Source organism: Ursus maritimus, unplaced genomic scaffold (genome assembly GCF_017311325.1).
Source record: "Ursus maritimus isolate PB19 unplaced genomic scaffold, ASM1731132v1 scaffold_25, whole genome shotgun sequence".
NCBI classification, from domain to species: Eukaryota; Metazoa; Chordata; class Mammalia; order Carnivora; family Ursidae; genus Ursus; species Ursus maritimus.
In genome coordinates this window covers 32678686-32706119 of record NW_024425008.1, presented here as the reverse complement: position 1 = coordinate 32706119, position 27434 = coordinate 32678686, and the positions used below count along the sequence as shown (strand labels likewise).

At 38.5% G+C, this 27434-nt stretch overlaps 1 protein-coding gene across 7 annotated transcripts; it reads left to right on the top strand.

The window, feature by feature from the left end:
* Positions 1-5978: 5978 nt before the first annotated feature.
* On the top strand, positions 5979-27299 carry CCDC196 (coiled-coil domain containing 196). 7 transcript variants are annotated; one of them, XM_008700720.2, is made up of 12 exons: positions 5986-6067; positions 11529-11698; positions 14713-14916; positions 15018-15170; positions 16486-16582; positions 17277-17327; positions 18980-19057; positions 19260-19343; positions 19875-19934; positions 20308-20449; positions 26445-26503; positions 27100-27299. In XM_008700720.2, the coding sequence occupies exons 3-12, from the start codon at positions 14867-14869 to the stop codon at positions 27217-27219; spliced, it is 894 nt and encodes a 297-aa protein (XP_008698942.1). In that variant the 5' UTR covers positions 5986-6067; positions 11529-11698; positions 14713-14866; the 3' UTR covers positions 27220-27299. The 7 variants fall into 7 exon arrangements, with proteins under 7 accessions (XP_008698965.1, XP_008698942.1, XP_008698957.1 ...); XM_008700753.2 differs by lacking the exon at positions 5986-6067 and adding an exon at positions 6094-6124 and having other exon boundaries at positions 20401-20449; XM_008700703.2 differs by lacking the exon at positions 5986-6067 and adding an exon at positions 6094-6124.
* The last annotated feature ends 135 nt before the right edge of the window (positions 27300-27434 follow it).

Here is a 27434-nt window from a genome sequence, read left to right as displayed (position 1 = left end):
TAGGGGATAAGAAACACTGGAGAGAAAATAGGCCCATTAATAAATGACGAATGAGATGAAATGAGATTTTGAAACAGTTGGGCTACTGAACTGCTTTTTTTTTTTTTTTAAATAGATCTTTTAACAAGAAAACAAAAAAGGAACTAAGGACAGAGAAGGAACAAGACTTGTCAGCAGAATGCTGATAAATAGCAAGCAAGGGAATTCAGTCCTTGCAAAAAATAAGGATTTTCCAAATCAGCAAACTTGGGGGATATGCCTTCTACCGGGGATAAGAAGGAACTGAGTAATTTATATTCTGAACCACATTTTCCCTTGCATCTTCATCGAGCCGAGATGATCAAACCATAAACCCTAGAAACTGCTTTAACTTCAAATCACCTGCATTGTATTCTCACCCCTAATATCCTCAGATAATCTCACGTGCTTTAACAAACAAGATCTCCTAGTGCCAAGCACTGTACCAGGTACTATGAATACAAAGACCGAAACATGACCGCCTTTTCTAAATCATTTTTTTTCCTTAAATTTTGTATTAAAAAAAATTTTTTTTTAATGTTATGTTAGTCACCATATAGTTCTTAAATCTTTTCTAATTGTTACCTTGGGCCCCTCCATTTCCGTTGAGGACCTTACAGGCCTTTCAACACGCACGGGCACACCCACACACGTTTACCTGAAAGCATACAAGTTAACATATTTTTTCCTTTACATGACATTTACCTATAGTCTTTCCTAAATTAAAGACCTAGAAACTAAATTCCCATGACCTTAAACAAAGCAATCATATCCCTGAAGCTTTCAGAAGGTCAATCAACATTCTTCTGAGAAACATTAATAGTTTTAACTGAAAAAGTAATTAAAGTATCTGGTTAAAACTTCAGACTTTCAGAAGGATGGATATACAATTAAAAGTCAGTATTCCTCTCATCTTAAATCACCAGTCCCCTTCCCTAGAATCACTATTGAATTATTTATGTAGTCTCTCGTATACTTTTCATATACAAACATAGGGGTATGAATATCTTTTTTTAAAAGGAAACATAAACAAGAGCTGATTTTAAATCCTGTTCTGCATTTTGCCTCTTTCTTTTTAAGCTGATTCTTATTTTGGGCAGCTTTCCATATCAGCACATGGAGATCTTTATAATAGCTGCATTTAAAAAAACAGCTATATAATATAGCATTTCATTGCACAGATTGCTATAATTTATTTAGCAAGTCTTCTATACTGCACATGTTGATTGCTTCCTCTCTTTTACTATTACAATGAGCTATGTTATTTATGCATCTGAAAAAAAGGAGATAGTAATATACTTTTGTGCAGAGTTAATGCAAAAATTAAATGAGAGATTTATGTGAAACCATCTAGAATGCCTGGCGCATGTTAGGTATTTTTGGTACATGTTAGCTAAATAAATGAACTGAGTGAGGACCCGAAAGAACCAACAATGCTTCCAATTCTGTTTCCTATCTGATGTTTCCAGCCACCAGAACGAGAGCTTCATGAAAGCCGGTATCAACCTTGTCTGTCTTCATTCACTGTTGAATTGCTAGAGTCTAGAACAGTGCCTGGATACAGTATACATTTATTTTTTTTAAAGATTTTATTTATTTATTTGACAGAGAGAGAGGCAACACAAGCAGGGGGAATAGGAGAGGGAGAAGCAGGCTTCCCTCCGAGCAGGGAGCCTGATGCAGGGCTCTATCCCAGAATGCTGGGATCACGACCTGAGCCGAAGGCAGACACCTAACGACTAAGTCACCCAGGCCCCCCTTCAGTATATGTTTAAATAAATAACTGGTTAATGACTAAATATCATCAGCCATCATGCTTTGTTTCCTCTAACCCACAGTTTTAATGTAAAAGGGCGTATTTAAGATGAAAGACAGTGTAGGCTTCTTGCAAGTGAGATTATTTGTAATTTGATTCTGAGAAAGGTCAGAGAGCAAGGCCTCTCTCCCAGCTGGGTGTGGGACCATGGCAACTCAACCTATCCTGCCTGCCCAAGCTAATCTCACTTGAAAGGAGTCTGCACGGTCAGCAAGTTTTATAAGCCTGTTGGGATATCATTAAACGCAGAAATTCTGAAAGTGATTTTAATTACATTCAGGAAATAGGAATAGGTGCAGCAGGTACACAGCTCTGCCCCCAAGTATGAGGCCCGGGGTGGCTGCCCTAGCTGCCCTGGGGATGAGCCCGCGAAAGCCATTGTTTGTGAATTAATCACTATTTTCAATTATAAGATCACAATAAGCAAGGATTTCTTTATGATAACATTACACTCACTAGCATTGCTTCCTTAATTTGGAGTGAAAGAACTCGAGTTAGAGACAGGGCTCTTCACCCTGGGTGCACCAGCGGAACAGGCTGTATACAGGAATGTCATCTTTCCTCTGTGTTGCAGGAAGAAGAAAAGTTGCCAAACACTGGCCTAAGCTAGGGTTTTCAGGTCAGATTTCTAGAGCCGTGGGGTTGCATATCTGGGACAAGCAAGGTCTTAAACTTGAAGGTGATGGTATAACTGAAACAAATTGTGTTGGGCCTCACTTGGCTCATTCTCAACTTGTTCTCAGATTGGGAGACACACAGCTGGGAAATCACAACTTATTAGCACCATAGCCTCTTCACTCNTTCCTTCTTGAGCAGAGAAATATGCACCCCGAAGTAGAGTGCATTCTGAATGCGGAGTAAGAATCTTTTAAGTCCTTTTCCTGTTGCTGCCTCTCCCAGCCTCACACAGGATGCAGCTGCCCCTGCAGAAATTCACTCTCAGCTACCAACTTCTCCAAATCTCCAACACCCAGCCTGTGGCCTCTATCCCCCTCCCCCGCCTCCCTGCCGCATTAGCAGTCGTTGTGCTTACTCAGAAGATACATGCTTTGGGTGCGGTTTTCCCTTCTCGCCTTCAGCGCTGATTAAGACAGATACCCTTTGTTGTCAGAATTACCTCCAAGTGACTGGAAGGATTTTTGTTTGTTGGGTTTTCTATTTTTATATTATTTTTTTCTACATACAGGTGTTTCATACTTTTCTTTCTCGCCAAACTTTCTATTAAAATAGCAGGTATTGATTTTTGTAATAAGAAAAAAGTCTTGAATTTTAAAAGTTTCTACATGCTTATTAGAGAAATTTTAGAAAATCCAGAAAAATAGAGGAAAATATAATCACTAAGAACACCTTGATTTTAGTGCATCTTCTTCAGTCTTCTCTAAACACACATCTACACACACACAAACTATACTATTCTTTTTTTTTTTTTAAGATTTTTTTAATTTATCTGACAGAGATAGAGACAGCCAGTGAGAGAGGGAACACAAGCAGGGGGAGTGGGAGAGGAAGAAGCAGGCTCATAGCGGAAGAGCCTGATGTGGGGCTCGATCCCATAATCCCGGGATCACGCCCTGAGCCGAAGGCAGACGCTTAACCGCTGTGCCACCCAGGCGCCCCCAAACTATACTATTCTTTATTATTTTATTTGATATTGTAATTTGAGTATTTTCTCTTTTTATTAAATATCTTTCAAAACATGATTTTAATGGCTCCTTTGCATTTTATTGTATGGATATATCATGATTTATTCATCCATTCCCCTGTTGTTGGAAATTTAGATTGTTTCCAATTTTTCAATACTTTATAATAAAGTCATTAATGTTATATCTATGATATTTCCTTAAAATGGATCACTAAAAATTAGAATTCTTGAGCCAAATCCTATAAACATTTCCTGAAATTTTATGAAAAATTCCAACTGTACCCCAAAATAGAGACACCCATATAATGAACTCCCCATATGTATCACCACATAGTCAATATTTATCAAAATTATGCAATATCTTTATTTTTGCAGTTATCGATATGCAGTATATTGCCTAATTGCTTCCCAAAAATATACCAGTTTTCATGCACACCCGCACTGTGAAGCTCCCACAAGTGCTCTAACCAATAGTGAATATTTTCAACATCTAATCTCTGCTGGCTAATTTGGTCAGCTATTTCAAATATGAGTTGTTAGAATCTGGCATTCCATTGCCCCATTGTCCATTCCAGATCTTCTCTGAATTCATTTTATCCCCCGATGTAGTTTCTATCTTTCAAGATTGTCTGCCTATCTTCAATCCAGCAGAGGAGCTCAGACTTCAGCTGACAGTCCTCTGTGGTCTCTGAAGAATGGATGTGGCAGCAGCTCCCTCTCTGTGAGAGTACACTTGGTGTACCCGGGCAGCCCAAGCCCAGATGATCATCCCATTACTTGTCGGGACTTACTGTGAGTAGTGATTGAGGGATGTTGGCAGCTTTTAATCACATGCTAACAGCTTCCATATGTCACCCTTCTTCAAGGTCTGCATCTTTGCTGAATAGACTAAAATTTAGAATAATGACGTTAAACATGGTTTTTTATATGCATTATCAAAACTAGGTCGTCTATTTATAGAGAAATTGAATATCTCACTAGCTTAATATCTTTATTTGATGTTAGATGTTTATAAGCAAAGAATTATTTATTATTATTGTATAAGTAATATAATGGCTGTACGGTGTACTGGAAAGATTACTAAGATGGGAATAAAGAGTCAAAGCGTAGGCTTGACTCTGTTATTAACTAGTTATGTAATGCTAGGTTAGTTTTAAAATCACTTGAGATTTAATTTTGCTCTTCTTAAATTTGCTAAAATCCCTTCCAGTTCTAAAATTCCACAACTTAGAAATATCTTGATATAACCTATTACCCATTTGCTATTAAAAATGCACTTACGGGATGCCTGGGTGGCTCAGTTGGTTAAGCGTCTGCCTTCGTGGGCTCAGGTCAGGATCCCAGGGTTCTAGGATCAAGACCCACATCTGGCTCCCTGCTCAGTGGGAGTCTGCTTCTCCCTCTTCCTCTGCCTGCTGCTCCCCCTGCTTGTGCTCTCTCTCTCTCTGTCAAATAAATAAATAAAATCTTAGAAAAAAAAAGCACTTTAAAAGATGATAAATAGGGAGCTTGGCTGGCTCAGTAGGTTGAGTGTCTGCTTTTGGCTCCGGTTGTGATCCCAGGGTTCTGGGATCAAGCCCCACATGGGGGTCCCTGCTCTGCCGGGGGTCCCTGCTCTGCCGGGGGTCCCTGCTCTGCCGGGAGCCTGCTTCTCCCTCTGCCTGCCACTCCCCCTGCTTGTACTCTGTCTCTCTCTGTCAAATAAAGAAATAAAATCTTTTTTAAAAAATTAAAAATATAAAAAATGAAGGATGATAAATAGCATGGTAGTTGTTATTATATTATCTGTAGGAGTAAGGTAATTCACCCAGTGTTGTGCTGCTGACAAATGTTTAACAACAGGCTCTCTAGGGAAAAAAGCCCTGATAAATATCATTGGTCTAGTTCCATAGTAGAAGTACTCCCACCATGGGTAATTTAAAGCTACCAATTCCAAGTCACTGAGAGTAGAATTGGGGAGAGATACAGTCGTCTCACAAGCCAGTGTGAGCTAATCTGGCACACCCATGGCCCTGAATTTATACGCTCTACCAGGTAGAATCCTTTACGCTGCAAGTAACAGAAAATCTAGCTGTCCGTGGTTTGAACAACAAAGGCATTTAACGTTTTCTTGCGACAGGAAGTCTGGAGGTAAGTGGTTCAAAAGTCATTTCAGCAGTTCTACCACATTTGGGGGCTGGGTTCCTTTCTTTGTAATTCTCTTGGCCTTCCTCCTCATTGTAAAGTGGCGGTAGTACTTTCAAGTTTTCTGTCCTAAAAAGACAGTGTACAAAGTAGGAAAGAAAAGGTAGAACGTAAATATACTTTTTTTTTTTTTTTTTTTTTGGTCTCCTTTACTTAGAAAGGAAACATTCTGCCCGGAAACCCCAGCAGTCTTCCTGGTACGTTTCTCTAGCCGGGACTGAGTCACGTGTCCACACTTAGCCCTATCATTGGCAAAGAGGATCGGAATCCTCATGATTGGTTCAGACCAACGATTGGTTCAGACCAGCCATTGGTTGCGATCCCAACCCTGGGGCTGGACAGAAGGCAGAAAGAGGAAGGAGCACTGATAAAGGCAAATGACGACAGGGTCCGCTACTTATGAAAAGGTTTCAAGCTGAAAAATGCTGATGCTTTCAACTATCGATTTCACTTCGATTTGATAAGTATTGAATCTGTTCAATGGGCAAGAGAAAAAAACGTATCTGTCCCTCTTTCACCATGATCACATGCCCGCGAGTGGCTTTATAGAGGACTTCTCAGAAGTGCTCTACACATTTAAGTCCATTAATACGCTTAACCTTTTTAAACTTGTGTTCCTAGGACAGTATTATTTTTAAATGTCAATCCATATCATAACTTAACTTCCAAGGAAATTTTACTTAATTCATGTGAACCTCTTAAATCAAGCTTTGTGACCATTTGGACACAGTAGTAAACAGTCCTTAATGAATTAAAAAGTTTAGAGTCAGCATCTAATTCAGGACTTTCATTGTCATGATATGTTACTATGTACTGTGCTTCATTTTATTTATTAATAATACTGCTTGGTTTATGGATTAAGTTTATAATACATGTATCGAGGTAATTGGAAAGGGAGTCTAATGTGGTGTATTAAACAAGTCTCTGAAAGAAATTTTTGGCATGTGGAAAAGAGCAATTTATAAAGTCAGAATCTTTCCAGTTTTGTCACCCAGGAGTACATAGCCTTTAAAAAATACAATTCTTGCACAAACTTTGCTTCTTTAATATTATCCTAATTATCATTTATACTCCTCTCATTATTTACTTGCAAATGCGAATTTTAAAAAAAGCAGAAAAATGCTGCTATGCAGAAGTAAGGCTTAATAATATGACAAATGTCATTTTTTATTTTTAGTATTTGATCATAGAAGCAGTATTGGTGACAAGGGTACATAATTTGCTATTTATTTTTATTTTGCAGTGCCTAAAATTATACATAATTATTACTAACTTTTAAATAATACAATAGAGGAATACCTTAGGTTGTTCAGGTTTTTCAGCTGAGGTAGCAAATGTGCCTGTATGAATAGCTAAACCAGGATTAAAGAATTCTCTGCTCATTTTAGACTACTAAGCCTCCTTTCTGATTCTGGCTATGCAATAGGACTAGTCTAATTTGAGATGCATTCTATGCTTCCTAACCCTTTACGAATTTTACATTTTATCTATGTGATGCTTTTTTATATCCCCCATAATGCTAATCAATAGATGTCAAAAAGTATCTGCTGTTTGGGGGTTTTGGTTTTCGTATTATTTTGAAAAGTGTTACCTCTGTCATTCACTCTTATATACTGAATCTAAATCTATCAAATTAGGAAATTAGGTCAAATTGACATTTCATATCATTTTAAGCAAAGCACTGCTTGAATTATCTGTAGTCAAATGCCTCTTTAAAAACGATGGATTTATCTTGAATTCAGGTTCCAAAATGGTAGTCTGCAAGTCCAACGAAGTCCACGAATGTGTCACTTGGTCTGTACAGCATTTAAAATTCAAGAGGTGACATAAAAACCCAGATTTCCACTTTCTCTTGAAAGTCATTAAGAATTGGCAAGAACAGGGGGTTTTTGGGTGGCTCAGTCGCTTAAGCGTCTGCCTTGGGCTCAGGTCATGATTCTGGGGTCCTGGGATCGAGCCCTACATCAGGCTCCCTGCTCAGTGGGGAGTCTGTTTTTGCCTCTCCCTCAGCTCATGCTCTCTCTGTTTCTCTCTCTCAAATAAATAAATAAAATATTAAAAAAAAAAAAAAGAATTGGCAGGAATGGGTTTGAATTTTTAGCTGGACCTGGGTGGTGGCCCCCATCCCCACATCACTATAGGCTAGGTCTCTGCTGTCCTTCATCCCTACATGGGCCCTACCATGCAATGAGCTCCGTATTTATTCTTAGCACCCACACCCTGCCAGCTTCTTTCATTTAAGGCATCTACTCTGCATGTAGTTGTGCAGGTGTGCCCTGATAAGGACTCTCTCACCAAAGAGGCAAGTGGGGGCTGCTTTCACCCCCTTCCCTTTCCACCTCAGGGGTCTTATTGCCAAGATGGACATTTTTTCTCATTTACAGAAGGAAACCCGCAGCTACTCTTGCAAGATTCTGCTCTATACTTGGAAGGTCCAAAGAGCAAGGATGTTATCTTGTCTCCTTTGACCCTATAACCCTGGGGCTGGGCAGGCCTAGGACATAAAATAGGATTTTTAAAATATAAGACAAATAGATGATTCTAGAGTACAAATTTCTAGTTTCTGCCGTCTACTAAACCTTATTTGTAAGGACAGTCAAAAAAATTAAAGTGTATTTGGAAGAGTATTGACACCTTTATAATCACCAGCCCATAGGGTCTGGACCTCTTTGAGGTGAATTCCGTGGACCTTGTATCTCCTTATTGACTGGTTAGACTGTCCCGTTTTAGGAGATTCTACTTTTCCTATTTGCAGTATACCACAGTTCCCTCATGGAACTGAAGCCTGGGCACCCTACTAGCCCCGCAAGTCCATCGTCTGTCCTACCTTCCATTTACCCAGCTGTGCACCTGAAATCCCAATATGCCTTACAACTGAGTACACCCAAAATGTAACAGTAAATTCCATCAATCTATTCTCTACATCCACAAGCAAATGTCCTTTACAGTTATATGCACACATGCATACACACATGCACACAGACAAATACATACAAAGATGAATAAAACTAGAAAACGTTTTTGATTCCAAACTATTTTATCCATATATTTAAAACATATATACAAACAGAATAATTTTTGCTCATTTGCTTACTTATTTATACTTCTCTAGATAGGATCAGAGGTGACTTATTAAAATTATTTTAAAAAATTAAAAAATCAGGACCAAGAAAAATATTAATTAGGTTAAAAGATCATAAACAAAGATTAGGGCCCAAATGTCCAAAGTCACAAAATTATCTCTGAGATTCCTAGCAAACCGGAAGAAAAGAAAAACAAAACTAGTTTACTGATATAGCTCTGAGAAAAAATATGCCAGTATTTTCCCGAAGAAGCAACACTTTCTTTAGTACCAAATTCTGAGAGGAATGTATGATTTGTGGTAACCTGTGGGCAGGGGTGGTGGCCAGGGAGATGTGATCGAATGATGTCTGGATAATTCTCTGTACAAATGCAGGAAGCCTTCATAAAATTTTCTCAGGGCATCCCAAGTGAAAGGTGAAGGTGTGACATGAACTATGACTCAGAGGAGGCAGTTCTACAGATGGCTCAGAAAAAAAGCAGCTCTAGTAGCGGCTTTCTGCTGATCCACTGTGATCAGAGAAGAAGTCTTGAAGTGGTATTTCTCAAAGCCCAGTCCACAGGCCACACATCAGAATAACCAGGGAATGCCTATTAAAACCACATGTTCTGCACATCTGCAGAGTAGCAATCTCTGGGGATGAGCCTGGAAATCTGCATATTTTACAAGTTTCCCAGGGCATTCTTAAATACGTCAGAGCCTAGAACCACTGCCCTAGAGCACTGGTCTTTAGACTTTTCTTTTCTTTTTTTTTGCTTCCATGTTCTAAAGGAATTTTCACATGTTTTGTATCATTTCGTGTATTTTCAGGTTGACATCTAAAATTTGTTATTGTAAGTTTAGGCAGTTATAAGAAAACGTAATTTCTGGCATATTGTAATATTGACATTTTCAAATAAATATTTTATATCACTTTAAAATGTATGCAATTAATCTTAAAAACCCATATCCAATAACATCTAAAACCATGAATAAGCCCTTCTTTAGCAGTCAAAATTTTTATATTTTTTTCCTTGAACTCATGTTTCCATCCCACTTCTCCCACAGAATTTTATTCAAGTGCAAAGTAAAGTATTTTATGCTTGGAAGACTTTTTTTTTTTTTAAGATTATTTATTTGAGAGAGAGAGTGATAGCGATAGAGAGCACAGGCAGGGGGGAGGGAAAGAGAGAGAAGCAGGCTCCCCACTGAGCAGGGAGCCCTCCCTGGGGCTCCATCCCAGGACCCTAGGATCATGACCTAAGCCAGAGGCAGGGGGCTCAACCGACTGAGCCACCAAAGACCTTTTCTGAATCACCTTATTATACTTCTCTGCAAAATGTGTATATAACTTTGAAATTTTATGTTTTATTTCCTGTAACCTTAAGATTTTTTCAGAATTGCATTAGCATTATAATTATTAGCAATTCAAAACTAAGAAAAATTTTTTTCATAAATAATTTTAAGTATAATAAGTTATTTTGGAAGTGCTTATATTAATTGATGGGTAGACTGTCCTCTCCCCCCCCCCATTTAGTTCACATATTTATAGGTGAATATTACTTACCACTAGAATAATATAGGCTTCAGCATCAATTTTATTTATATTATTTGCTTTACATACGATACTCACTGAGAAAATTTGTTTACACAAAAAAGTAGTTAGGAATGGAAGGTGTTCTGTTATAGCAGTGTCACTGAAATCTTTGAACTTTTCTGAATTATAAGCCAAACCCATATAGTAATTTATCATCAAATCTCATTTGTAATAAACTTAAGCTGACAATTTGATTAGGTCATCCTTCAATTTTGTTGAAAGCAAAGAATTGGAAACCACCTGACCTGCAAAATAATTTGTAATCCAGTCATTAAAATCATGCTCTCTTTTGAACCCCAACACCAACATTTTGAATTGTGGTTAATTTAATGCGCTAGAGGTTTTTAAAACACATCCCCAGAGCAAATCACTGAAGTAAGATTGTTTCTCTTACTTCAAGTCACCCAAGTAAGATTTCAGATGGTTGAAAGGCATCCCATTTTAACAAGAGGGCAAAATGTGATTAAGAAAAAGGAGGTGGGGAGAGTGGCCGAGGGGCATTTGCAAGCAGATCCGTTTTAGTAAAGAGTACTTGTGGAAATTGAGGATCCAGCAAAAGACACCATGAAAACCAGCCACGTTTCCTCATTTCTTGAAATGCTTTTGTGAAAGTTCACATACCTCAGTTTGAAGACCATTGTACTAAGTATCTGGACACACTGAGAGAATGCATCACTTTCAAGAAGATCTCAAAAATAACGCAGGGAATTCAAGAGTCCTGAAATGTATCTCAATCTTCCTAACTACCGAGATTCGCTCCAAATGTAGGTGCAGCCTAGCTTGGGACAGCTGTGGAGAGGTAACACAGACAACAAAGTGGTTCTAACAGCAGCACAGGGAGATGTGCGTGATCTTTAAAAGCCTACGAGTTTTGCTTATGATTTTGCCAGCACACCTCTCCTTATTTTAGTTAATGGAATTCTTACAATGTCTTCAAGGATTGAGCTGGCTCTGGGTCGGAAAGAACCGGAAGGTCCTCCTGTTTCCTCCCTGAGGAATTCTGTAATTTTGTTCACAACCAAAACTGAGGGAGGGGAGAATAGGAAAGCTTTCTCTCTCACTTTTTCCCCTTAATGTGAAAATAATTGCCTCTACTCTTGGAGACCTGGCTTAATTAGACTAATCTGATTTTTTACTGGTAAAACAACACTAAAATGTTACTGCTCTGAGTTTTCTAATTATAGAGCAATCACGCTTTTTTTTTCAACAGATACTAAAATCAAATGCTATAATGTTGGATGAGGTCATCGTGAATAGCTTGTTATAAGGGCTATTTTGAGGTACCATATGAATTTCAGTGGATATTGTGCAGTGACAAAGAAACAATGTTTACTGCAGAAAAAAACTTATGATTTGCTACTACAATTTATCTAAACATTGGTGAGTTTCCACAAGTTATATCATAAGAAGTATGTTCACTGACCATAACCTCCTGTTCTTCTACCTTAGCCTCCTTAAATTCAACCCCTTCCTAGTTTCCCCTCTTAGCCGCCGGCTCTTCATTTTCCTCCCTGTATAGCCAGAATGGCATGATCCACCCTCTCCTTGATGGATCCTCTTACCAGCATGCTCAGCCCCCTTAACTCCTTGAACTTCTGCTTATCCATTCTGCCAAGTCGCAGCTCAGAGTCAAACAACCATCTGTTCTCCCTACTATTGCTTCTAGCTTGCCAAGTACTGCTGGAGAAATTGTATAACTGCTGATTCATGCCTTGACAAATCTGCAACTCCCAAACTCACCTTGACCTTTAGCACTACTTGGCGATCCTCTTACTCTTGCCTGGTTGGCTTCCTTTTTCACTGCTCAGGTGCTATTCTAAACCTCAAGTCATTGCTCTTCCCAGGTTTCCCACCATGCTTCCTCAATCAACAGATGACCTAAGTTTCTACTGCAGGAAAAATCAGTGTTCAACTTCCCTCCTTTCCAGTTCTTCTTCTTTTTTTAATAAAGATTTTATTTATTTATTTATTTATTTGACAGAGAGAGAGAGAGCATGTGCACAGACAGGCAGAGTGGCAGGCCCAATGTGGGGCTGGATCCCAGGACCTGAGCCTAAGGTGAATGCTTGACCAACAGAGCCACCAGTGCCCCCTCCTTTCCACTTCTAGTGGTCATCGATACCTTCACCCTCCCTACCTCTGTCCCAGAGATAATGTAGTCTATCAATTATCCCCATTCAATACTAGTTTTCGATTTTAAGTTCTTTATTATAAAGCCTATATACATTATTAGAGGACAAATACTCTTCTTGAAAGTCATATTCCAAGTTGAAGAAACAGGCATTGGAATGTTAACGAATGAAAGGTGCTGATTGGCTACAGAAAAGAGCACATCAGAATAGCAAATGTTCTTCCCCGTACAATCCTTTGCAAGCAAGGCCACTAAGGAAGGTGAGTCGGGATGCTATGTGCTCACTAAGTGTTTTAAAATTCTAGCATTATTCTGCCAACCAAATGTCAAGACTGAAATTTAAAGCGGCCGTGCTTTAGTATCAATGCCAGTTTTGTTCTCTACTATTTGCTACCACCTATATCTACAGTCCAAAAACTAATAATAATTAGTCCACCTAGTTCCTTCTTTTAACTGTGTGGAGTTCGCTCACCCTCGTTCAATCCAAACTATTCATGGGAACTCCTAGGACAGCCAGTGTGAATTACATTGTGTTCCAGCTGATATGGCTGTTCTAATTTAATGTCATGTTACACTAGCTATCATACATAACTTACAAGTGACACATATTTGCTGTAGAAAAAGTATTTGTTGAGACTGCCTAAAGAGAAGTTTTGCTAGAAGAGATACTTATAAGAGATACGTATCAGATCCAACCAGGGGCAGATGCAGGGTTTTTTTGGACCCTGAAGTGTATATAATTTGGGAAGTTCTGTCTTTCTAAATAAGAATACAAAAGTATGGATATGAAATGAGGCACGTGGCCTTTGAGAGAAGTCTGTAAAGATGAAGGGCTTTGAAGTTTAAGCTTCATTAGCCTCATATCAATCAGCTTTTTTGTATTTTGTATTACTCAGGACATTATACAATCTCCAAACCCAAACCAACCACAACCACACTAAAAAGTGAATACCTGACATGAGACAGGATCTTCATATAATATTACATTTAATTCTCATTCAAATCTTTTTGTTTCCCATTCTCATTTCTACAAAAGTGGGACCTAAGGCTCAGAGAATCTAGTTAACTTGCTCCCAGTCAGCTCCCTTCTCCCATTGAAGCCAAGATTCAAACCAAGATCTGACAAACTAAATCTTGTGTTATTTCCACTCCATAGTTGGCCTTTAAGGTTTCCCAAAACACAAAGAGGTTAAGTTTCTTTGGAGGATGTTCCTGAAAGATGCCCAGAAATGCTCAGTTAATACTTGAAATTGACATGACTTAATTCACATTTAAGAGCCTTACTAAAAATACTGCCCTAAAACTGTTTTTAAAGGGCCTGAAGAAATAAATGTGTAACTCTTTGAGTTATTTTCTGCTCACTAAGTTACATAGATTAAGACAGAAGATCTTAGGGTCTAAGAGAAATGGGATTCTAGCAAGGAGAGAAAAATGGAGGCAGAATCAGAATCTGGAAGTAAGGGTAGAATTACAGCCTCTCAGGAAAAAGCCTGGCTGTGGAAGGACATACTCGACAGAACGGATTTTTCACAAATTATATTCTCTTGCTATGTGCCCAATATTATTCTTCCTTGCCGCTGTAATATATCAAGTTTTAAAGATAGGAAAATAATGACAATTGGCTCATATATTACTCAATATTATACCCATACCTTATATTTGCCAGTTTGGCCTCTTATTTTTCAAAAATGTCTCTTAGAGGGCGCCTGGGTAGCGCAGTCGTTAAGCGTCTGCCTTCGGCTCAGGGCGTGATCCCGGCGTTCAGGCGTTCAGGGATCGAGTCCCACATCAGGCTCCTCCGCTGGGAGCCTGCTTCTTCCTCTCTCACTCCCCCTGCTGTGTTTCCTCTCTCGCTGGCTGTCTCTCTGTCAAATAAATAAATAAAATCTTAAAAAAAAAAAAATGTCTCTTAGAGATTTTCTCTCCTTCTCCTAAGACCCTCAGAAGGTAGATGCTTTGTATTTGTCTTTTCCTTACTCACAGAATCTGGCACTTTGCCCTATAGGTAGTAGACATTTCATGCAGGTTAATTGCCATGCGAGATGGTGTTCATGAGTTAATTTTGACCAGCCACTATTTTCTAGGAATTTCATAATATAGATATGTTCTGATTCTATCCCATTCAAAAACTTCAGAATAAAATATTGGGCATTGGTTAAAGCTAAGGCAAGAATTGATCAAATGTGTCTAATAGCATTTTCATTCAACAAGCTGTCATTGATGTTGGAGATACTTAAAAGACCTGTTGTTTCTGTGGTCTTAGGGTCATTGTGACTCAAGCTGTAGCTAAAATCAGTCCAATGCAACAAGAGTTTCAAGAACAGCAGCAGAAAAATGATGACTTAACCGAATGGAACAAGAAGGCGCATATTTCCAAGAAGACCTCTCTATCCTTAGAGTAGAAATTTCCCTTCAAGATGACAAGTGGTTCAAACCCTTCAGGATCTTACTTGCCCTCAAAAACAAGGTGAGTCATGGATAGAAGATGCCAAGTGGTAACTATCCAGAGGGAAAAGGAGGGTCTCTATTATTAACTTAGGCTAAAGGGAGATATTACTCTTCCCACAGATGTTCCAAAATAGATGACAACTACTTGAAGGAGTTGAATGAGGACTTAAAGCTAAGGAAGCAGGAACTGCTAGAGATGTTAAAACCTCTTGAAGATAAGAACAATCTCTTATTCCAGAAGTTGATGTCTAACTTGGAGGAAAAACAAAGGAGGTAAGGGCTCTCTACTCAGGGTTTCCTAGAGGGGAAAAGGCTGGAGAACTTTAATCCAGAGGATTAACAATGATTATTTACATTTTAAAAAAAGGTTTAGACATTTAGCTATAGTAGATAAAGAATTTGTAACCAAATCAGTGGCAAATAATCCTTTGTTTTCTTTTAGTAAAATTAAATATGACTCAGCCCTCATATCAAGGGGCTACAGTTACTACTCTTCTTCCCTAGGATGCCCACCCAGGAAACAGAGAGCCTTTAGTATTTCAGTCTATCATGGTTGCACTGATAGCTCCTTATTCATGTTTGTGGAATCACTTTAGGATGGATGACTCTGTTCTTCCCAAGCCAAGCAGTGAAATAAAAAAAATCTTCTGGACTCCAAGGAGTCCTCTGGATTTAGGGTCTGGCTTCTCTAAATATACTAGGCAGATAAAGTCGCAACTCTTATCTAGGGCACTCACTGTTCTTGGGATCCACCAGCTCTGTTTGATAATCTTACCTTAATGGGTCTACCTTCATCCTCTCCCCTTACTGTAAGATAATCTCACCTTACTGGGTCTACCTTCATCTTCTCCCCTTACTATAAGCATCTCAGGGAGCTCAGACTTTTGGAGAACAAAAGCCAGGCAGAAAGTTGTGGTCATGCACCAGCTGCTTACAATGCAGAAACAAACTTCTCTTAGGGCAAGAGAACACAAAGGTTCGCTTCTCTACTTAAAATTAAGGAGGAAAAAGTATGATAAGCATAAACATAAATTAATGCCTTTAAAAATAAAGAGTCTTTGACTTACTTGGTATTGATTCAGATTTTGTTAGAAACTTCTTGAGGCTTTTTATGTTAGGAGCTACCATGAGGGTATAAGGGGTTATCCCAGCTAAATCAAATGTCTTTTATACAGAGAAGCAATACAAACAGAGATGGAGTAGGGCATAATTCTGGGATTTATGCTGAAGACAACAGATTCTTTGACCTCCTTCTTCACAGGGGCAAAATCATCCTTTCTACTTCAAAAGCCATATACCAAAACATTTTTCTGAAGGGGTGAAGAAGAGCCTCATTGCCTGCTGGAGACCTAAGTTTTGAGCATTATTGAACACAGAATTCATTATAAAGCACACGGCTGAGGCAAATGTTGATTGGGGATGAAATCATCCTATAGAGACCTTCTATATCCAGAAGGAATTCTGTAACTCCTGTAATTTTTAGCACCCATCTCATTCCCATGGTAGCGTACATTCTGACTGCTTACAGAATATTAATATTACTCTTTAGGAAGTATTATGTTTTGTGATGTCTTTCTCTTCCTTCCAGTCTGCAGATCATGAGGCAGATCATGGCAGGGAAGGCGAGTGAAGAATCCTCAGTCATGGAGCTCATTAAGGAAGCAGAGGAGATGAAACAGAATCTGGTAAGAGGTTGGTGGGCACTCCAAGGAATGGACTCCTGAACAGGGCTCAATTCAATTGCTATCATCAGATGTGGAAGGAAAGACAGAGAGCTCCTCTCTAGCATGTAAGGCTCCGATGCTCATATCTCCTTGATCTAGAAAGGAGTCAGATGAAATGTTGGGCAGACACAGGACTAACTAGCAAAAATTCTATTTCTTTGACTTTTAAAAACTTTTCATCTAGGGGTTAGTAATATGAGCATATTAACCCTTCACATTTCATAAAGAATAGAAAATACCAAAGTAAAATAAAAGAAATAGTTTGCTCTGGGAGACTCATAAGATTTTTAAAAACCAACAAGGTAAAGGATCTTAAAAATTAGAAATTAATGGTCTGCGCCCCAGAGAGATTGCCATATGCTCAGAACATCTTAAGTGTTGTGTGAGGAACTCATTTCTGTTGATATCGTATTATAATTACCATAATTATAGTTATTATTCAAAATTGTTATTATTTTTGTACTATCGTCATCATCAGACTCATCTCTCATGTTCCTGGATTTTGGGCTAGACCTATTTATTGCCTTCCTCTATGGTTTGCTATATACCTGCATCCCCATCCCTTTCCCCTAATTACTTAATAATTTCTTCCAACTTCACTTTAATGACTGGACAAACACGTTTCTGTTTGTTTGGTTTTCTCCCCCTCCAACAGGAAAGGAAAAACAAGATGCTTCGGAAGGAAATGGAGATGCTATGGAACAAGGTGTGCCTCTAAGGATCTCTTGATAGTATTGTCTTACAGCCCCTAATGCAAAGACCTTCTCTTTCCTCTTGTCCCCATTCTCATTTTGTCGTGTCCCTACTTCCACCCATGCCTCATTCCAATCCATCCTTTGCACAGCAGCCAAAGTGATACTTTTGAAACAATCAAATCATGTCACTTTCCTTATGGAAACCATTTATAGCTGCTCCTTATTGTGGCAAAAAAATGGCTGTTGCCTACCTCTCTCCTCTCAAAGTCCTCTCCTTACTTTCTATGCAACCACCACACTGGCCTCCTTGTGGATTCTCAAACATACCAAGACCTTTCCTACCTCAAGGCTTTTGTTCTTGCTTTATCCCTGGCCTGTAATACTATTTTCTTTTGATTGGCTCATTGTCATCCTTCAGGTCTCTGCTTAAATGTCACTTTTCAGGGAGGACCTCCTTGTTTACTCCATCTAAAATAGGGCACCCCTCCCCTACTTTCTATTTTAGAACTCTGTTCATGTCCTCCATAGCATTCTTTGTAATTAAGCTTATTATTTTCACTTTTTTATTATTATTATTTTACTTGTTTCTTGTCTCCCTGACCCCCTCTGGAATACAACCTCCTCCAGTTTCTTGATTGCTTTGTTCATCTCTGAATCCCTAGCATGTAGCACAATGCTTGGAACATAGTAGACAATCAATAACTGTAAGTTGAATGAATGAATGTATGAATATATAATTCTAATTCTCCTATGATTTTGCAACAATCACTTCATTGTTTAAAATACAACAGTAGGGCCTTTTGCTGGGAAACCATGTAGGGGGTGGAAATTGCTTTGTGGACTAAGTCCTTGAGATCCGTGTGCTTTTTCAGAGGCTATAAAGCTAGAAGAACAGATTGTGTCTTGCGATATAAACAGTGTGTGGTGTGATCTCTGTTTTTTTCATCTGACCTTTCCACAAATCATCAGGATACCATCAAGCCCTGCATCTTGACCTGAGATCTGCTCCCACTTCTCTGAGGCAGCTACAGATCAGTTCTATGAATTGCCAGTTTTAGTTCTTGAGTTTTTGAGTCCTTGTGATAGGAAATGTGCCAGCACAATTCCTCTATCAAAATCCAGCTTCTCCAAAACTCCCAAAAGATTTTTTGTTAGAGATGTCCCCATACATTAGCTTGTGATGGGCTTTCCCTACCCATAATTTTAGACAGCAATGGAGAGAGAAGAACAGTAGGCCCAGTGGTTAAGAACATAGGCTTCTGAGTCCACAAGATCTGGTTCAAACTCCAGCTCTGTACTCTTCTAAACAAATAGCTTCTTGAAATCTCTTTTCTCATTTATAAAATGGAAATAACAATAGTCCTATGACGATTAAACAAGAAAGTTGATAATATAGTAGAGTATTGTAAATCAGTAGAGTACTGAGTAAGTAGCTCACAGTAGTGATGGCATATAATAAGGGTACAGTTAATAGGTTTTATTATTGTAAGCCACACTTGAGACCAAATGGAAGGTCTTGTTCCATTTTGAATCCCATTTGGTAGCATACTTTTCATGTCGAACCCTGACAGGTTGCTGACTGGCAGAAACCAAAAGCCTTGACTTAGGTTGGTTTTCCACTTCCCTCACTAATTTAAAGCTTTGCCAAAATGTCTCTCTACAGACATTCGACACAGAAGAACTCGGTGGCCAACAGAAAGCACCGCAGATAAAAAACAAAGCAGACTTGCAGGACGGGAAGGCAAGTGGATTATACAGTATTTAGAATTTCAAGGTTGTTGATGCCACATTGCTGGAAACAGCCTGTTGACAATCAGGGCTAATTTGGGTAGGCAGACAGTTAGGATTTGGGCCTTTAGGTTATGTTGGATTTACTGTCTGCTGAGACATTGCTCTTCTTTTCTGGGACCTGCTATTTCTTTAGCTCTCTTCTTTTATCCCAGGTTCCCAAAACCCCCTCATCACCTAGGAAGACCAGAAATGAACTGGAGACATCATGTGCAGAGAAAGTGAAGGAGAAAAGGAAGGTAGTGTGATCTTTCTGAATGGGAGTAGCTTTTAGAGCTGACAATTTAAAAATTTTAAAGTAGCAGTAACCTGTCTAAATTACAGTGTGCTTCTGAACTGATACAAATTTATAGGAGATCTGGTTCCCTTGGGGTATTATATTTGAGTCAGAATGACGCTGCAAGTTTCTGGGAAGTCATGTTAGTGAGGGCAAAGTAGGAGAAACTATACCAACAATGACAACTCCACAATAACTATGTGATGTCAAAATAATAACTAATTTATTTTGAACATTTATTTACATTATTATGCTTGTAACTAATCTCCCCAATACAAACTTATTCATAGAAAATGATTCTATTCATTTAGCTTTTGCTTTTGGAGCATGGATTCTACAGGTGAGACCCCGCTAAAGGGACTAAAGTGTTGAAACCAATTTATTAGTGAATCTATGACACTGTATTTTTGCTATAAAGTGTTTGTAGTGTATTGAGAACACTGATTTCTGATCTCAATTTACTTTGTCACCCAGAGGCTCTTTCTTCCACCAGGAAAAGCAACAGAGGAAAATGGAATGGGTCAGGTACCAGGAACAAGCCAACATCCCTCAGGTACTAAGACCTTTCAAGGTTGGACATGGGATACAATTTCATTCAGGCAATATTAAGTCTTTTAGTTTCATAATATTCATCCCAATTCCCTCACCTGGATTACCAATTATCCTGCTAAAAGAAAATGTTTCATGGGGAGATAGCTGCAGAGACCTGTCTCCAGCTTCACCTTGAAAAACTTAAACACCTTTTTCCCCCTATAGTCTTGATTTTGTTCTATTTGAAATGGGGAAGAATCACAAATACTATCTGCCCAACTTTAAAGACTGAACATGATGTGATGATATTAAACTTCTGAGTAAAAAAGATCAGGTTACAGGAGCTTTAGAGAAGCCAGTACTATATGAGTAGTTTTGAAAATGTTGTCTTGTAGAATGACTTTAATGGCAAAGTGATTGAGCTGAGAATTGAAGCCTTGAAGAACTACCAGAAGGCCAATGACCTGAAATTATCCCTATACTTACAGCAGAATTTGGAACCAAAGCAAGCATATTTTAATCTTCCTGGGTCCCGAGGTAGGTGGAGTATCATAGGTACACAGTTTGAGGTTTTATTTTATTTTATAGTGAAAATTCCCTTACTTATGAAGTGATCAACACAACGGCTGGCACACCGTACGTTAAATGGTAGTAGTGATCTAATAAATTTTATCGCTGTCATTACTGTTACTCAGAGCTCTTGTAAGGATTCCTCTGGAGGAAATGAAATTTTCTTTTGTAAAGACTAAGTTACATATTAGGTACTTGGTATACGTAGTTGGTACAAGGTTGGCACCTGATAAAATATTAGTTTCCTCCCCACTTGCACCCCTTTCTTAGGAATTATTGTAGTTTGATCTCATGAATCTTGTTCGAATAGACTCTGCTACTTCAGAACAGACGGCCAAAGAGATAGACTTCTGACAATGGTCGTGAGTTTCACCAATCCAGATATTCCTCTGAGATTTTCAGCATTTCCCCCCAAGGAATTTATGACATCATTAGAGGAAATTGTATAGTTTACCATAAAAAAATAAAGGAATGGCTTCTGAGAGGCAGAAGAAAGAGTTCTTAAATTTTCAGGGATCTATGAATCTGAACTCGATTTTAAAGAAAACGCATGCAATGAGAAATCATGGTTAGGGAATGAAAATTTTTATCAGTAACAGTGTCAGTATGTATATCTCTCATTTCTTTTTTTTTTAGATTTTTAAAAAAATTTATTCATTTGAGAGAGAGAGAGCAAGAGCTTGAGTGAGCACGAATGGCGGGGAGAGAGGGGGAGAAGCAGTCTTCCTGCCGGGCAGTGAGCACAATACAGGCTCCATCCCAAGACCCAGGGATCATGACCTGAGCCGAAGGCAGGCAGACCCTTAACCAACTGAGCCACCCAGGTGCCCCTGTATATCTCTAATTTCTTCTCAATCGTATTCCATAAAGGGCTTGAACAGCTGATAAAATCACACACAGCACGTAAGAATAAATAAACAGATGAGTAAATCAAGCCAAAGGGAAAATAAGTTGAAGCCAGGTAAATACATGAAAATGTGTAATGAAAGTACTATATAGTTGGTAGAAGCAGGCTTCAAACTTGGTTCTGGATTTCCCAGGAAAAGAAACATGGATTTACGGTGTCCACAAAATAACAATAAACGAAATTGCTCCAGAAATACAGCTTTTACTAATACTGAGACCAGAGAGACTCCTGGACATTCTATATGTGTTATAGTAGCTTATGCCCTCAATAATATTTCTAAAATGAATTCAGAATCTAAATTTTCTAGGCTGTTTCTTATCTTTTTGTTGGCACAATCTAATCAAAATATTAATTTGAAATTTTTGAGAAGCAATGGGTTAGTTCAAGATGATTTGGTCCAGGTACATAGCACTGTCAGTCTGACTTGACTCATATATAAAATTTACAAAATCTAGAAGGCTGGATCAACTACCCATCCTTTAGCCAATGTTCCACTTATGTTTTTTCTTTTTCTTTTTTTCTTTTTTTAAAGATTTTATATTTAAGTAAACTCTACACTCAGTGTGGGGCTCGAACTCATGACCCGGAGATCAAGAGTCACATGCTGTATGGACTGAGCCAGCCATGTGCCTCCCACTTATATTTTTTCTTTTAACTGTTGTTTTGATTAGAATTGGATAGCAGAAAGCTTGAGATTATCTTCTCACATAAAAACCTAGAACACAATCAGAAGCAATAGTAAGTCATTAAGTTATAAATTAAAAAGCTGGAGGAGAGGAGCGTACAAGGAGGACAGATCCTTGTTTTGCTTTGTTTAAAATTAGCCGAAGGTCATCTCGAGGGATCTTAGAGTAAGGAGTTAAAAATCTTTTAGCTCCAGATTCAAATCCGGTCAAGATTAGTAAATAGTGAAGGGTTCCATTCGATTCAATCACCTTAGGAGATTTCTTTTTTCCCTTGCTTGCAGAACATTGGATCTTTGAAATTTGGACAAGGACAGCCCACAGATCAGTACTCTGTTTTCTCTTCTCTCTTCTTATGCTTCTGGAGAATTAAATGATAGGGCACTAAATTTCCAGTTAACCACCAATGAAAGTAGCCACAGGCATGTGTGACCCACTGTTCCTGGGCTTTATTGATTGTGCATTTACTGAACACTGATTTTAGGCCAGTTTCATTTTCTAGCACACACATATACAAAATCTTTGGGTTTGTTTGAGCCTAAGTGGATCTGAAATCTTAGTCTCGGATTTTGGTTATGTTGACCTATTTGTTTGACTGTTGAAAAGAAAACAAAAGAAACATTAGTTTTCTTCACAGAGGGATTTTTAAAGTAATTGTGTTAAGATATCATTACCAACAGTCATATGATAGGGAGGCACTTTTGTGGTGCTCATGTTTCCCAACTTCTGTGTCACTTGGTCTGTTGTTTTCAATATATTCTTTTTAGATCGACTTCTTCAATTTCTTAAATGCATTCCTGGGAAATAAAATTAATAGTACTGTTTTCAATGAAAAACCAATATAGCTTTCTATAATCGAAAGTAAACTTAATAAGGATACTGAAAAACAAAATTTTAATGTTTCAACCAGATGTTAAAGCCTGAGGTCTGTTTTATCTTTATTAGGAAGTGAGATTAGCAAGATGTAGGGAGTTTTAAAGAAAACCAGCAGCAAACGGAAACTTTCTCCTTGAGGTCATCAAATTTGAAGAATTGAAAAGGGAGTAATTTTCTCACTGTGATTTACATAGTGTTTAATGCTGTGTTGTAGCACCTCCTAAATTTATCTTGGTTGCCATTCAAAATCATCTTCCCATCAAATTTTTGGAAACAGTATTAATGGAAAAAACATTGGATTTAGAGTCAGATATATGAGTTGCAGGCCTTATTCTGAAGCTAAACAGTTAAATGACCTGGGAAAGTCATTTAGTTTTGTTTTGTCTTTGCCTAAAACAATCAAAACATATTATAGAGCATGTTGAAAGCATGTGGTTTTGTGTAATGCTCACGATGACTCTATAGGGTAGGTATCATAAAACAAGAAACTCCTCAGAGAAGCCAGCTTCTGATTCTGTATCCAGAGCTCACCTCCTAGAATGTGCAGAAAATGGCCGTTTTAAAGTATGGGCTGTCTTAACTCTTCCGCCTCTAAAGGCTATGATTTAAATCCAAACTTATCACTGTTTAATGTATAATCCTCCCATGAATACTCATACTTCCTAAGGGTAATTTGGTCAGTAATAAAACAGTTCAAAATGGGTTGACAGTTTGTAATTCTGCATTTATCCCAGTAGGTGGCACCAATCACATCCAGGCTTCTAGTCGACAAATAGTGGTAATTCAGGAACCCTGATATACTGTGGGAGAGATTGGTCTTGTATTACCTTTAAGACAAAATGTGCTACATTAAAAACAAAATTATTGATGTTTTCTGCCATGCTCTGTTGCACTGAGGTTGATTACCGGCAGCCTTAGTGAGACCTGACTAAACTCCGTATTCTGCTGTACAACCCTTACCTGTTACTCTACTCCTTGAACTACAGTTCCCTCCATTACAAAAACATCCACTGTCCACTTCCTTCACAATCCCTGTCTAATGCTGTTTCTTTCGACCACAGATAAATCAGGTAATTGGGACACTGACTTTTAAAATGAGTTGAGCAATTATACAAGGTGGTGATTTTTTTTGAAATTTAAGTACTTAAAAATGTTCCTAGATATGGTTCATTTTCCTCTAGTCTCAAAAGAATTGAATTTCACAAACCTGTCTTAAAGGATGAAAGGTAGTTTTGGACATACCTCCCAGCAAATCCAGGTACAGGTCCTTCTGTTCTGGACGTTTCCAAGTAAAGGAAAGTTTTCTCCCACTGTTCTTGGCCAAGAATCCTTCCTCCCACATCAACTGTCGTGTGTGCTGGTTGGCTGTGTTGCAGTGGTGTGAACTATTTCATTGGCAAAACACACTCCTGTGTTAGAATTAGTTTGTTACACTTTAAGAAATCCCTACTTGCCAGTTCTCTTGAGGCCCTGGTTATAGCATTACCATTGTCAGTCTAATCTGTTTGGCATACTGCCTCACCTAGTCTCATAGAAGAGGAAAACATTTTATACCGCGTGAGTGCCTTCTGGGGATGGGGCCCCATTTGAAGGGATTTACTTTCTCACCGGTGTAAAATTACAGTTTGACCCAGGCTGTGTAACAAACCTTCCCTGGCTTCTGTAGACTCAAGAGAACAGTTTGTGGCCTTTGGCATCCACCTATCTTAGAGAGTACAGGCAAGAGGTAATCTTTAAATTCAGCTGAATTTCCCATCATGCCTGCTGGTAGTTTAAAGAAGTTTATCTTCGGATCTTCGTGGTAACTGACGATAAGACATTTGATTCTGACACTTCTTTTTTCCTTCTTCCCCCCCTCCCCCCACCAAGCTCATACTCTTGGCATTTTCTTGAGCTTTTTTGAGAAGAAGCTGAAGGTTGGATGTGAATATTTTGCTACACTTATAAATTCAGATGAAAGCCCAGTGAGGTGGGAAATGAATACTCTTGAGACCTTATTTATTCTCTAACTCCCTCCATTCTCAAAGCAAGGCATTCTTCCTGGCTTTAGCCTCTACTTCACTTTAGCATGACTCTTGCTGATGGCTGAAGTATACTCCAGTAGATGCTGCTGAAAGGAAAATAATAGTATTAAGTTAAAAGGCTGAAAGGCAGGGGCGGAAACCCAGTTAGCTCGAATCTGGGTCCTTGATAAATAGTAATGCTCTCAAATATGGGTTTTTTAAAGCTTTGAGGCAACCTGAACCTTTTGAATGTCAAAGTTAGGTTTATGGTATAGTAGTACTATGTAATAGTTACTATAGTAACTAAGAGAAGGTTATGAAGTTAATTTCTGAACTAAGTCATATTTTTACTTCCTATAAAACCCCACAGAGGGACACCTGGGTGGCTCAGTTGGTTAGGCATCTGCCTTAGGCTCAGGTCATCATCCCAGGATCCAGGGTCCTTGCTCAGCGAGGAGGAGCCTGCTTCTCTCTCTGCCTGCTGCTCCCCCTGCTTGTGCTCTCTCTCTCTCTGAGACAAATAAATAAAATCTTTAAAAAGAATAAATAAATAAAACCCCACAGAAGTCCAGGGGAGAATAAAATTCTTCTTTCCTAAATATAAATTCTGAAGGTTGAAAAAAATAAACTGTACCTTTTTTAATATTATGATTATTTCAGTGAGTGACAACAGCTTCCAAACTTTTTTATATTACACACTTAGGAAATTCAGCAGCATTATTAGGATAGGGTTTTCATATTTAACAAATAGAAAGAGGATGCTTGGTTATATTTGAATTGGAGATAGTTAACTATTTAGTATAAGTATGTCCCAAACATTTCATGGAACATACTTATACCAAAAATTATTTGGTTTTTATTGAAATCCAAATTTAACTGGGTGTGCTGGCAATCCTAACCTGGGACAGACTCACTACGGAGCCTGTTTAGCACCCGCCAATTCTTCCTTTTCCCCTTTATATTGGCTCCCTTCTCCTTCTCTATCTCAGCCTATGCCTGTCATTCTCTCTGCCTCCCCTTTTTTGTCCCCACTCCCAGCTTTATCTTTTTTTTGTGCTCTCTACTATCCACAGTTGGCTATTTTCATGGAGTATGTATCTGCGTTACCTGAGGGTGTATACATATGAATATGATTTATCATCCCATTTCTTCATTTAAAAGTTGTATTAAAAGTACAGTTTTGTAGGTTCTCAAACAAAATTTTCTACTTGCATATAACCCTCAAATGATTTTCTTCTGCCTGTGAGACATGAGCTCTTAGCAGAGAAAGTTTTGCCACTCCAACTTTAAAAATACTGCTTGAAGTTATCTTCTAAAACAAGTTAGAAAATCCATATTAATACTAATACCAGAGTCATTCCTACAGTGATGCAATGATACGGTATGTAATGTGTGATGAATGTTAGTCGCTTTGCAACTCAAAATAAAACCAGGTTTGGTTTTGGTTTTTTTCCCTCAAAGAAAGCTTTCATTTTCCTAATGTTTCCCACCAGGTACTATAAGTACTACAACTACAGGCAGAATAACTACCAGCAAAAATGAATCTAATGTGGTAAGAATTACTTTCATTTTCAAAATTATTTTAAAGGCTTGCATAGATAGTGGGTGTAGATTTTTGGAATTTATTTATTTGTTTAAAGATTTATTTATTTATTTCAGAGAAAGTGGGGGGAGGGGCAGAAGGAGAGGGAGAGAGAGAATCCCCAACAGACTCCTTGCTTAGTGTGGAACCCTACCTAGGGCTGGATCCCATGACCTAAGATCATGACCTGATCTGAAATCAAGAGTCAGCTGCTCAACAAACTGAGCCACCCAGGTGCCCCTGGAATTCATTTTATTTATTTTATTTTTTAAAAAGATTTTATTTATTTGAGAGAGAAAGAGCATGAGCAGGGGGGAGAGGCAGGGGCAGAGGGAGAAGCAGGCTTCCCACTGAGCAAGGAGCCCGATTCAGGACTCTGTCCCAGGACCCCGGGATCATGACCTGAGCCAAAGGCAGATGGTCAACCGACTGAGCCGCCCGGGTGCCTCTGGAATTTATTTTTTAACGTACATTCTAATTTGATATTTTTAGGGGATCTGCAAAGTGAGTGCCAGGGCATTTGATGTTTTAGCTGTTTTTTGTTTTTTTTCCTCCCTTATATATAGAGAATTCTGGGATCAAAGACCCACACAGAACAACAAGGAACTAAAGGAAGTCAGTTTGATGATATAGGAGGGAGGCTCTTGTATCTGAGGTCACTGCCAGATGAAGCTCTGAAGGATTAGAAGGCTTTCACTCCATTTGCTTTGGACAGATTTGAAGTCTAGGCACAGCCATTTGTGTTAATTAAAATCTCTCAAACCTTTGCTTTTGTGCTGTTTACCATGTCCCCACCAAATTGGGTGGAATGCCGGTTAGATCCTTGACCTAAGTATGTCAGGACTTTAGTCATTTAGGGATTGTAAAACAGTCTCTGATTATTTTGATAGCTCTTGATTTT